The sequence below is a fragment of the Saccostrea cucullata genome, unplaced genomic scaffold (genome assembly GCF_032062105.1).
Source record: "Saccostrea cucullata isolate Sc308-1 unplaced genomic scaffold, CSIRO_AGI_Scuc_v1 ctg78, whole genome shotgun sequence".
Taxonomy (NCBI): domain Eukaryota; kingdom Metazoa; phylum Mollusca; class Bivalvia; order Ostreida; family Ostreidae; genus Saccostrea; species Saccostrea cuccullata.
This window is the reverse complement of record NW_026940638.1, coordinates 1,072,501-1,084,635: the sequence shown is the minus strand read 5'-3', so window position 1 is coordinate 1,084,635 and position 12,135 is coordinate 1,072,501. Positions and strand designations below refer to the sequence as shown.

The following is a 12,135-nucleotide window of genomic DNA, read 5'->3' as shown; positions in this document are numbered from 1 at the left end:
GAAAGTGTGAAAAATTTATTCACAATGACTGACAAGCATGTATAGCTATAAGCTAAGCTACATGTCACTCAAAGTACTGGTAACAAAAGGAGGGAAGACTTACAGTAAGATGGTTCTGTCTTTGGCACATAATTTCTCCAAGTCACGGAATTCAGTAATTTCGGCGCACAGTTAATTTCTGTGTGGCCCCCTACAGCTAACATCACGTCTGATGTGACACTGTAGGAATCTGTCTCCTCATTGACCCATGGCTGGTCAGACTCTTGTTTTGATTTGAACTGATCATAACGATGGAAATGTCGATTTTTAAATACATTTTCCTCTTCAACATGTTCCATACTACTACATTCTACTCTATGTGGCTTGCCCTCCATCTGAGTACTGTCCCCTGAATCACATTTTTCAGAACATTTCAAAGAATTAAAACTTGACTGTGCAGAGTCACCTTTGTTTTCCTGTTGTTGCTGTCTGTGCAGTTTCAAAGGAGATGTATCAAACATGGAATCATCTTCAGACCAGCTGGTTTCAAACACAGGCAATTTAACATTTCCTACTTGTATATCTGATGAATTCATCATCAAATTGGCATTTTGTGATATCCAGTTAGAATTTGTTTGAGAACTTTTGAATAAACATCCTGGTGAATCTGGGCTCAATTCTAGACATCCTAGTGACTTTTGAGAAAACCCCTCTGAATCTTTCTGGCCAGTTAACCTTCTTCTGAGACATTCCCTCCTGCCTTATGTTTTTTCCCTCCTCTTCTTTCCTTCTTTGTTTTTCTCTATATTCATTTACAATTGTGTCAGGTGATTGACTTGAATCCAAACAACAACTGACTTCATCCCCAGTTTTACAATTGATACCTTCCTTCTCTTGAATACTGTTCTCATCTTTGGCATCAGTCTGGCAGGTAGGCATGTTTCTGTCCTCTCCTACTTCCATATGTTGACTTTCTTTCTGCAGTGCCACATCATCCTGAATCACCTCTGTTTCACCTGAACCTTCTCTATTAACCATTATCTTCCCTTCCAATGTCAGTGAGCCTGATACCTCTGCTGACATGCCAGGCCTCTGAATGTTGCTGTAGTCTTGTTCCTCCTGCTGTTGGGTGTTTTCTCTGCTACACAGTGGTTCCTCACGGTCACTGTCTGAGTCTGAAGGTATCACAGACAACGGGGAGAAAGATATGGCAAACGAGGCCCCTCCCTGACCGTCCATCTCATCCTCTTCTCCCTCCTCCCCTAAATCCTCCTCACTCTCCATCTGTGTGTCAATACGCTGACTAGAACTCTCATTACACTGCCTAGAAATCTCTTCCTTGTGGAGACTGACATCTCTCTGAGGTGATTCAACTTCTGTCAATTCTGCTTGTGTATTTACTTCATGCACTGAGACAGCAGAATCTTTTTCATTAACAATGTTACTTGTAAGATTGTCTGGGCATTCATCCAAAGCATTTAACTGATGCTCACTTGTTACTTTATACTGAGGTTTATTATGCACTCTTGGATGACACTCTTTTACAATGGGTTCAAGTTCACTTACCAAAGTGTGCTGAGGTTCACTTTCTACTACTTGCAGAGGTTCTCTTTGTATAACCTGCAGAGATTCACTTTTTACTTGCAAAGTGTCACTCATTGTAATTTGTTCAGGATCACTGCACACAATATGTTGAGGTTTACCCTCCATTCTACTTTCTGGCTGACAGTCAGGACTATTATTCAATGATATGGATCTCCCAGACTCCATATAAGTCACCATACTTGGTGTTGATATCAGGTCGTAATGACTGTCATCTGGTTGGTTTTTAGAATCAGCAATGAATGACCCACTGTTGTGATATGATCTTTGTGAGGAGTATGACTGCTCACGGTCAATGCTTAGGTTAGTGATGCCTGGTGTGCCAGGTAACCCTCCTTGTTGTTGGTTCCACTGTAACAGTTGTTCCCCTTTCACCTCAGCCAAAGGCCGAATTGAAGGACTCGTATCGAATGAACATTTCCGTTTATCAGTACATGTACTGAAAAGTCTATTCTGGGGGGAGGATTTTGACATATGTGAATCTTTATTACACAAGGTGCCTTCTGCAATATGAGATTTGCAAGATGTCTTGGATAGAAGAGCTAAAATTTGTGTAGTACTTCTCTTCTGATGTGAAGTAAAGGAGTTTTCTTGCATTGTGTTTTGAACTATCTGCTTTTTGACAAAATGATTGGAGGGCTTTGTTTCTGGTTCTTGAATGTCTGTATCTAGCTGAGAATCTAATTTTGAGCTGCCTGGTGATTGGCTAGATCCAATTGTGCTCCATGGAGATGTTGTCAGGGACCTTTTGTTTAGCAGACCAATCAGAGGTGAGGAATTCTCTCTGTAGAATACTCTATCTGGTGAGATTTGGGGTCCACTGTTAAGGATCAGGGGACTTGTTGCTGACATCTCTGATTTGTTTAAGTCTGACAAAGTTCTTTTGGGACTAACTTGATTTAAAATGTTGTATCTTCTTTGAAATGATGCATAATGATTAGAGTTTCTGACTGGACTGTGAACCTTTGTCTCTCCACAGTTTGTGTTAGCTGTGTGGTGATTTGGAGGTTCTGGGTCTTTTGGTGCAACAAGCCTTGGAGGAACAAAGCCCTATGTAGAGGAAAAAGGTTACCAATTACTTATTTAGCAAATATGAGATTTACAACTTTAAACATGAATATGAAGTTCTATAACAAACATTCAAAAGTACATCAATTTAACTCTCAAAGATACATTAGGAAAACTGAAAGAGAACAAAATAATGGATAAAGTGATGCAGATTATAAAGTACAAAGATTTATAACTTTCATGAAATGGCATGAAGACAGTCTGTCTTAATCACCTGAGAATATTGTCATATAATAACAGATAGTTATTTTGAAAATAATCAAAAACATGTTTTATAATACTACGGGATGTAAAAGCATTTGCATTATTTATGATGCAAATGGCATGTTTATTAAAAGCTCTTTTATCTATAAAGTGCAAAGTTGCATATCATTATAAAACAAGCCCATTTGTGACAATTTATAAGACACAAACTCCAAGTACATGTATCATATCATAAACAAGAATCTAGAAAACTAAATATCTTAAACATAGCATGCTAATTTCTGTATAAGTCAACATTTATTATCTGTCTGTCTATTTTATGCACATTTATTTCAAGTTATAAAATGACATTCGCTATTACTGGGAATTAACTTGACTTTTGAAATCCACATCCTAAACAGTACACTTTGTACTGAATGAGTCTGATCATTAATTTATGGTATTCTTCTTAACTTTCTTTACATTAAATGCTGACCCTATAGTGTATTTGTTTGTTTTTTTTTACCTCAGAGATTCAAATGTAACAGGCAAATTTTTGGTCAACTTACTCCACGGCCCTTCTTGAGACCTGTCCTGATCTGAGATTTATTTCCCCCTCTTCTGATTGGTCCAGCGGCTGGTTGATCTTTAGGAGCATCGTTCTGATTGGTCACACCAGCTTTAGACTCCTCCTCTATCAAGATGTAGTGTCGATCACTCTCTAGTTGTTCACCCAGCACGATATCCTCTGACCTCACATGAATTGTGTCGATTCTGCTACTCTTGTCGTCATAAAGAACACCCTAAAGATTTTAAGAAGTTGAAAATTAATTCTAAAAGTTTCCAGATATCAGACAGATGCCAGATACACCTTAAATGTGAAAAGCTAACTTGTACATTTGAAGAGTGCTTGCAACTCGAAAATGTTAAATGAAGTTTTCAGTAATACACGTGTAACATACCCTTGTTCCATTGCCAGAAAATCTCAGAGTGCCATCATGCCAAGTCTTGGCTTTCTTTGTTTTCTGATTTGTGTACAAAATCTAAAATTGATGAAATAATCTTTACTAGTTTGTCCTTTTTTCACCCATATAAATTGATATAATACTACCCATAATAAAATTAGCATTGAAAAAATGTAGTAGAAACAATATAAGCTATTCTTATCAAATGCAAAATATTAACACAATTAAATATTTTACTGTTATGATTAATAATTTTCAGGTGATCATACCACAAAACTCCTCTCTGCCATCTTTATTATTGCCTTAGATATAGTTGAACTTTACATCTGTTTTCCTGAAAGAAATCAAAGTACTCAGAAGTACAGAGAGCCGGGCTCATTTACAGAGTAGAATGGATTTCTTACATGAATCACGTTAATATATTCTGATTAAAAAATTATTTTAAAACTATCAATATAAATGATAAGACACTGACAGTGAGTTTTTCAATCCTAATACCACGGTCCGATTTTGTCAGAATCAGATTTAATCTGGTACCGCAGCTGAATGTAAACAAAGAGGCCAGTCTGGTTCCCTCTCCTGCTTTACCTCGTATGTGTAGAGAACTACGGTAACAACACTGATTATCAAAAATCCTTATGCTAATGAACTATGTTCTTTGACTTATGAAGTTTTCAAAGTCATTACTACTAATGTTTATTTTATATAGATAAAACTTCGTTTTATTTTTGTTGCTTTATTTAGCGTTTGTATTATCTCAAAAGCGGTTGAGAGTAAGAACTATATTTTTGCACGTAACTTTAAAATGGCGACTATGGGGTTAACATCCTGCCTTGAACAGGATCGCATAAGCCGGCAATTGCTCTTTGAGCAATAAGCCCGGCTAAAAAGAAAATTTAGACACAAGTTCTGGGATTATCATTCATCGTTTCATACTAGTGTAATTCATTATAAATAAATATCAAGGTAAAGATCTAGTAAATGAAAGGTGGATACAGATTTCTCAAGATTGAGAAACAAATCCTTCTAATGATCCCTAACAAATGTAGCTTGGTAGAATAAGATGTATCTGACAGGACTTGTTTTTTTAGGTCAACTGAATGAAAAACACATATTTCAAACTGCAATTTTTAATCGAAAAAGAGGGAGGTCTTGCATTAATATGGGAATTTTTTCAATCTTAGATGAAGGAAATGCATCAGCTAGTATTGCCAATACTCTTTCAGAAAACAGTTTTCATATCTTTTTGATCTCTCCTTTAAAATGATACTAACTGTACGTGAACATACGTACCATGATTACTTTAAACATAATTTTGAATTGAATGCCATGATAATGCTTCATTTTCTACATCATTCAATTATTGCTATGAAGTAGGAGAAAATTAAGTTTAAATCAATTACTAGTAATACTCAAGGTTCTCCACATTTGAAAATTTAACCATGGAGGAACCTGCGCGAAGGCGAAATGTGACCGAAAACATGAATGGGTGTTAGAGTAAGACTTCCAAATCTTCATTTATCAATCATTGGTTTTACAATTTTCAAACATAACCACTGCAACACAAATCAATGGAATAACAAACTCCTTTTAAATTTGAAAAAAAAAAATTATTATTAAAATTGAAATGATTTATCCTGTATCTTACTTTAACAAGAGGCCCATGGGCCTTATAGGTCACCTGAGCATCATGCAACAACTTTCAAATGATTGAATTTGGTTCATGTTTTAAGCTAGATGCAATTCTGAAAGAGGCACCATTGCTAATCATAATTATACACTTAGCAATTGTTTAGTTTGTTTACTTAATATGGATAAGCAGGGTAGGGGAACAAAAAAGTATGTCAACTAATCAGTAATATTCAGCAATAATCAGGAGTGCTCCTACCACACATGAACCCCTGACCCTAGGTCTACACATCGCACAATTTTTGAAAAGGCACACTTGCTTATCAAAAATGTTTGATTAATACCAAGGAGCAGATTTCAAACAATTCATTTTCAGTATATAAGTAGAGCACCCCCTCCCCATTTTAATATCTCTGACCCAGGGGCCTTGAAATTCACAATTCTGGAAGAAGAGCCCATCCCATCATAACTATGTTAATAGTTCATTCTGCTTATTACCCAGGAGTAGAGAAAAAGATTTTCATAGATGTAATGTATTTTCACCATATAATCATTATAGAGCCACATCCTAACACCATAACCCCTGACCCTGGGGCCATAAAATTCACAATTTTGGTAGAAGCATTCTTGCTCATCATAACTATGTCCTTAATAAGATTAATTAATACTCAGGAACAGAGAAGAAGATTTTCAAAGATTTAATGCATTTTCACTATATAATCAATTGAGCCCCGCCCTAACACCAGAACCGCTGACCCTGGGGCCATGAATTTCACAATTTTGGTAGAGGCACTCTTGCTCATCATAATTATGTACTTAGTTAGTTTATCAAATACTCAGGAACAGAGAAGATTTTCAAAGATTTAATGCATTTTCTCTATATAATCAATAGAGCACCGCCCTAACACCAGAACCCCTGACCCTGGGGCCCTGAATTTCACAATTTTGGTAGAGGCACTCTTGCTCATCATAACTATGTACTTAGTTAGTTTATTTAATACCTAGTAGCAGAGAAGAAGATTTTCAAAGATTTAATGCATTTTCACTATATAATCAATAGAGCCCCGCCCTAACACCAGAACCCCTGACCCTGGGGCCATGAATTTCACAATTTTGGTAGAGGCACTCTTGCTCATCATAACTATGAACTTAATTAGTTTATCTAATACTCAGAAACAGAGAAGAAGATTTTCAAAGAAATAATGCATTTTCACTATATAATCAATAGAGCCCCGCCCTAACACCATAACTCCTGACCCTGGGGCAATAAAATTCACAATTTTGGTAGAGGCACTCTTGCTCATCATAACTATGAACTTAATTAGTTTATTTAACACCCAGGAGCAGAGAAGAAGATTTTCAAAGAATTAATGCATTTTCACTATATAATCAATAGAGCCCCGCCCTAACACCAGAACCCCTGACCCTGGGGCCATGAATTTCACAATTTTGGTAGAGGACTCAATGCTGATTACAATCATACCAACAGTTTGACTGCTTGATGTCTGGGAGTAAAGAAGAAGATTTTTAAAGATTGCACTAATTTTAGTGGTTTTTGCCCCACCCCCCAGGCCCCAGGGGGGCAGGGACCACGAAATTCACAATTTTTGTTCCCCTTCACCCATAGATGCTATATGCCAAAATTGGTTGAAATTGGTTCAGTGGTTTCAGAGAAGAAGCTGAAAATGTTTAAATGTTAACGCATGACGCACGACGGACAAAAACAGATAGCAATAGGTCACCTGAGTTTACTCAGGTGACCTAAAAATGTACCAAAATTAGCCCAAAACTGTAGTAAACTTCTGAAAGAATTTAAAGAAAAATTGTTGGTACAGTAACCATGGCAATATCATTCAAAAAATAATAAGAAGAATTGTTGTACATAGCCTGTTGTATGAAATGTTTAATTAAATAAGACTAAAACCGATGAATGTGTAGTATTTTTTTAAGTTAACACTCAAAAGAACATTTGTACCAGTGTCCCTTTTTCTAAACGTTCTATTTTTCTAGATAGTGCATTTTTCACCAAGTTCTGTTTACTTCTAAACGTGCCCCAGTGCTAAAAATAGTGTCACGAGACGTTTCATTACAACGGGAAGTAACTCTAAAACAGTTTAAACTCTAAAGCTTAAAGAAACAGAGCATGGAAAACTGATTAAATACAGAGGAAATCAATATTAAAATTTTACAGAGTATCTTTTCTGGCACAGAAACTTCAATCGCATGCATGACGATTATTATCATGCTCATAATTAATTGTCATCTTTTGAACCCGTTATCTAATCATGTAGCGAACATGTTGAAGTTCCCCAAAATTATTAACATGTGCACAGGATAATAAATGCTCAAAAAATTGAACAGCTGATTGAGTCTCCATTGATTGTCACGCTTCACAGCATAGTCGCTGATTAACAACATGTTTGTTTAGCACTGTCCGCTTTCCTTACAGACATGCAAGGTGCATGGCAATCATAGTATAAACACAATTAACTACTCAAGTCATTAAAAAAGTAGGTGTCAAGACTAAAATGCAATAAGATTTAATCATGGCGGCTGCCGATTTTAACCATGGCGCACATAAATTTAACCATGGCGGGCCGCCATGGTAAAACCCCTTGTGGAGAACCCTGATACTTATAATGGAACTAGCACTTAATTAAAAACACTTGTAATAGATATCTACACAGGAAAAATGGGTACTGTGGCTTTTGTGAAAACACTCCTAATCCTAACATACCTGGTACCTTAATACACTGTAAAGCTCACCTTCATCTCAGGAAAATCTCTTGCTGTCATCCTGATAAGTACTGATACAGCAACTTTCACTGAACTGGAGAATTCCCAAGCTAAGACAACAAACAACAGTGGAAGTCATTGACAAATTCTTCAATCAACTGCCCAGCAAAACAACAAACTATCAAATGTTTCTATCAGACCTGAACAACTAAAAAAGAAGGAAATGCTATGTAAAACATTTCGGACTGTAGTGAATGTTATTTTTTTTTCTTACAATGTGTGCCCCCCATGGGTTGATCACCGCAAACTCGGGTGTTTTCTGTCAACCCACCTACCTACCCCACCCCCCCTTCGCTGAATATATGATATTCTATCAGATGTCTATAAGCCAAATGCACTGCATATCCATTTAGACAGACAATACATGAGACAGAGCTGTAGTGAAAATTAAAAAACATCACAAAGTTCTGTGTAAAAGGAAGCAGGCTGCTATCATCAATACTAATACTCAAGGCGTAAGTGGACAGTAACATTTATAAGTTAGTAACAAAGATTCAAGACTCTTCAAATCCCACGATATCCCAAAGGTCCTGCTGTGTAGTATTTTTTTAATTTTACAGAGTACTTTTTAAAACACTTATTTCTCCATAAAAAAAGATAAGAAAATCAGCGGCAGATCCAGGAATTTCATAATGGGAAGTGGGTGGGGGCGCACACATGGCAAGCCGTTGCTTGATCTGCTTTTGAAAATAAAAACTTTTAAATCCTATCTGTTAATTTTTTTTGTATTATAAAATTGCATCGGTTGATTTTGTATTGTTTATGTCAAGAATTTTTAACACTTATAAAGACTTTATTGATTTTACTAATAAGGGGCTTCATATTAAGACCTTTAGTACTCAGCACTCTGGGCCTTTTGAGCTGTGAGGGTTCTTTATCCTGCCAACGCCTACCACGGCTTTGATATTTTAAAGATCTTATCTGAGCATGTCTGAAAGACCCAGATGCTTGGCGACCATTCTTTAGTGAGAATTTGACAACTCATTTCAGAACTTGCCCTTGAGGGGCAGTATATTAAAATGAGCCAACAACTTCTCAATAGATAAAACTTGGCGATATAAATTATAACAAGTATAGGAACAGTATGAGTAACAACCTGTTTGTGTCTTTGAATTGGTACAGTGCAACAAGCAGGAATTGCACTGAGCCGGCCTACTGATTGCAAAGCGAATGTCCTACTACTATGAGGTTCTTGGGACAAAATGCATCGGAAGAATTGGATGTGAAAAGTGTCGCGGTCATACATTTTTTCAATATTGGGAATGGTACCATAGGAAAAAAAAGGGTTCAATCAAAAAAGATTGAATCTCTTCAATCATGTAGCCAAATGACAATGCATATTTAGTCCCTAAGTGACACATCTATTACCTGAGACATTTATGTCTCTCCTGTTACTAACGACACCAAGTTGACCAACTGTCCAAAACAGATGCTTCAAAACACGATGTAGTCAAGTTCTTAACGTAACACTGGTGTCAGATATGTACACAGTGTGCTTATCTCTATTATTCAATGTAATACATTACCGTATTTTCCTTTTTCTGATTGTTTATTCCATTTTTTAGCCTTTCAAGGGTTTTTTCACAGTCAAAAATTTCCGCGCAATGTAGATTAAATTGTTCATTTAATATTCGTATTTATTGCTATCTTTCTTTTCCTTTTTTTCTTGGATATTTTTATAGCATTTTTTCTATTTCGTAAGTTTACGAATATTTGTAAAAATACAAATTAAGTGTTCTAAAAATTCTTACGCTTTTTTGCTCTTGTATTGTTCTCTGTCCATCTGAAGAACGAGTTGACATTTCAAACTAAAAAGAAAAAAAAATCGAAATGTCGTGAAAGTTGCCTCTTCTGAATATTGTACAGTCTGTAGAAGATCAAAAGCCTGAGAGTATGGCGCAATTTATAACCTATGTCTTTTGTTTTTGCTTACTTCTGGAGATTTGCCTGTCAGCATCTGTTGATTATGACAAAAAAGGTAACCAACCTAGCAGTAGCACTCGCTGAATCAGCTGAGTTAAGCATCATTTCATCCTGTCCATCAGTAGCGCAGTGTCGTAGCATTTCCTTGATCAACCAAGTATTTAATGCAGAGATTACTGGGAATATTGTCATTAGTCAAGGCCTTAGCAACTTCGCATAAAAAGGCTTTGTTTATAATATAATGTTTATAGATTGCACCTGAATGTTGAAAATTAGAAAAATATATAAAATGATTTTTTATGTGCCCTTCTTATGTACCAGAGTGACTGTGTCTTGTTTATAATAAATGAATTTCAGGCGCGGATCCAGGAATTGAAGTAAGAGGGGGTGCTAAAAGAAGGCAGGGGGTCTGGGGGGCAAAGCTCTGGTGGGGATCCTGGGGTGAAGCCCCTGGAAGCTCTGGATTCTAAAGATTTTGTAGGGTAAAAATGAGGTCTACCGAGTTAACATTTTTACATTTTCTTGACCAAACTATGATTTACGATAACTTTGACAATTTAAGGGGGCACGCACCAGGTGCGCCCCCCCCTTAAACCCGCCACTGAATTTCATTTGCTCTAAAATGTACTTGTTCTTGACATCTGATCATTTTTCATTCACACCGAGTGTGTTTACTCTAATAATTTTTGTTCATCAAAGTTAGGCCTAGATATCTAATGATGGTTGCTTATCAAATCAACAAACTAACATGATCATAGTTCAGTCCTAGAGTAATTAGGCTGAACGAAAAATGTTATCATTTTCTCTAGAAGATCATAAAAGAATTTTTTAAAATCTACTTTTCATTTCTTTACATTCATTTCATAGTAAAACATGTCCTTGTTCCTTATTACATTCTGATATGTTCACTCTGCATTTCATTTGGGCACAGAAAGAGGTCTCATCTCACATTCAATTGTTTAGAAACTAAGGGAGTAACGTGACTTTTTCTTTTTTGTAGCAAATGAAGAAGGAAATCCGGTGATAACAGAGGTCAACAAAGGTGCATACAAACAACTTAATACAGACTCTAAAGCAAAGGAACTCTTACAAAAGTTGCAAAAAAATTTAACTACTTTTGATTCAAGCACAGCTTCGGAAGAAGTCAAACATGCCAAAAAGCAGTTTACAGATGTTCTTAAAAATGACACATTTACTTTAAGTAAAGAAAAAAGTGTCAAACTAGGACAACTCAAAACCTTGTCTCCTCAAAAATCTGTGAGAACTGTTGAGGCTACATTAAATGAGGTTAAAATAAATACATTCAAACCAAATATAAAAGACAAGGTATCCCCACAAAAAGTTAACACCAAATTCTTAGAGAAAGATCACATTGAGTCAGAGAAAAGTGATCAGCATAGTGATGTGATTCAAAGGACAACAGACCAATCAAAAATAACATCAACAACAATATCATCAAAAGAACTTAAAGAAACAACCGTGACAGATGAGAGGGTTGCTGATATTGTGGAAAATGTGGGTCTGATGCGGGGGCCCGTGATTATAGATCCATACGATAAGACGGCCGAGGATGATCTCTTCTGGGACGAAAACATCAAATCGGCATCAAAAAACACAAAGGATCAACTCCATGATGATTATGGTATTAAGAAACTTCTTTATCTCTATTTTTTTAATCTTTATATTTAGGTCAACATTTTTAGGTCATATTGTTAGGTCACATCTAAGATCTCAATGAGGCCAAGCTTAAAATATTCTTTGTTTGCAGTTGCCAACCTATAATTTATAGACTGGGTAGGTAGGTAGGTAGGCATTCTTCTTTTTTTTTTGAGAAAAATTGTTTTTAATTTTTCTTACTAGATAACAAATAATAGAGTTTTTAATAGGCCTACTAAACATCAGTAAGTGAGACCTTAGCCTTTCTGAGACGAAACATCAATATGTGTAACAAGGAGACTAAGGAGCAGGCTTACAAGGCCTATGTCGGCCT

At 36.2% G+C, this 12,135-nt stretch overlaps 2 protein-coding genes across 2 annotated transcripts in view; one reads left to right on the top strand and one right to left on the bottom strand.

The window, feature by feature from the left end:
• LOC134255841 (uncharacterized) overlaps nt 1-9,819 on the bottom strand; it is a 30,861-nt gene extending 21,042 nt beyond the window's left edge. The window contains 7 exon segments of the mRNA XM_062738391.1: nt 104-713; nt 715-2,631; nt 3,402-3,635; nt 3,795-3,875; nt 4,067-4,131; nt 8,193-8,370; nt 9,749-9,819. Of these exon segments, the coding sequence (XP_062594375.1) occupies nt 104-713; nt 715-2,631; nt 3,402-3,635; nt 3,795-3,875; nt 4,067-4,087 (2,863 nt within the window). The 5' untranslated portion in view covers nt 4,088-4,131; nt 8,193-8,370; nt 9,749-9,819.
• Nucleotides 9,820-10,033: 214 nt separating this feature from the next.
• The window catches only part of LOC134255902 (uncharacterized), a 6,494-nt gene continuing 4,392 nt past the window's right edge, over nt 10,034-12,135 (top strand). Inside the window, exons 1-2 of the mRNA XM_062738502.1 lie at nt 10,034-10,200; nt 11,146-11,787. Coding sequence (XP_062594486.1) covers nt 10,116-10,200; nt 11,146-11,787 — 727 coding nt within the window. The 5' untranslated portion in view covers nt 10,034-10,115. The remainder of the gene's footprint in view (nt 10,201-11,145; nt 11,788-12,135) is intronic.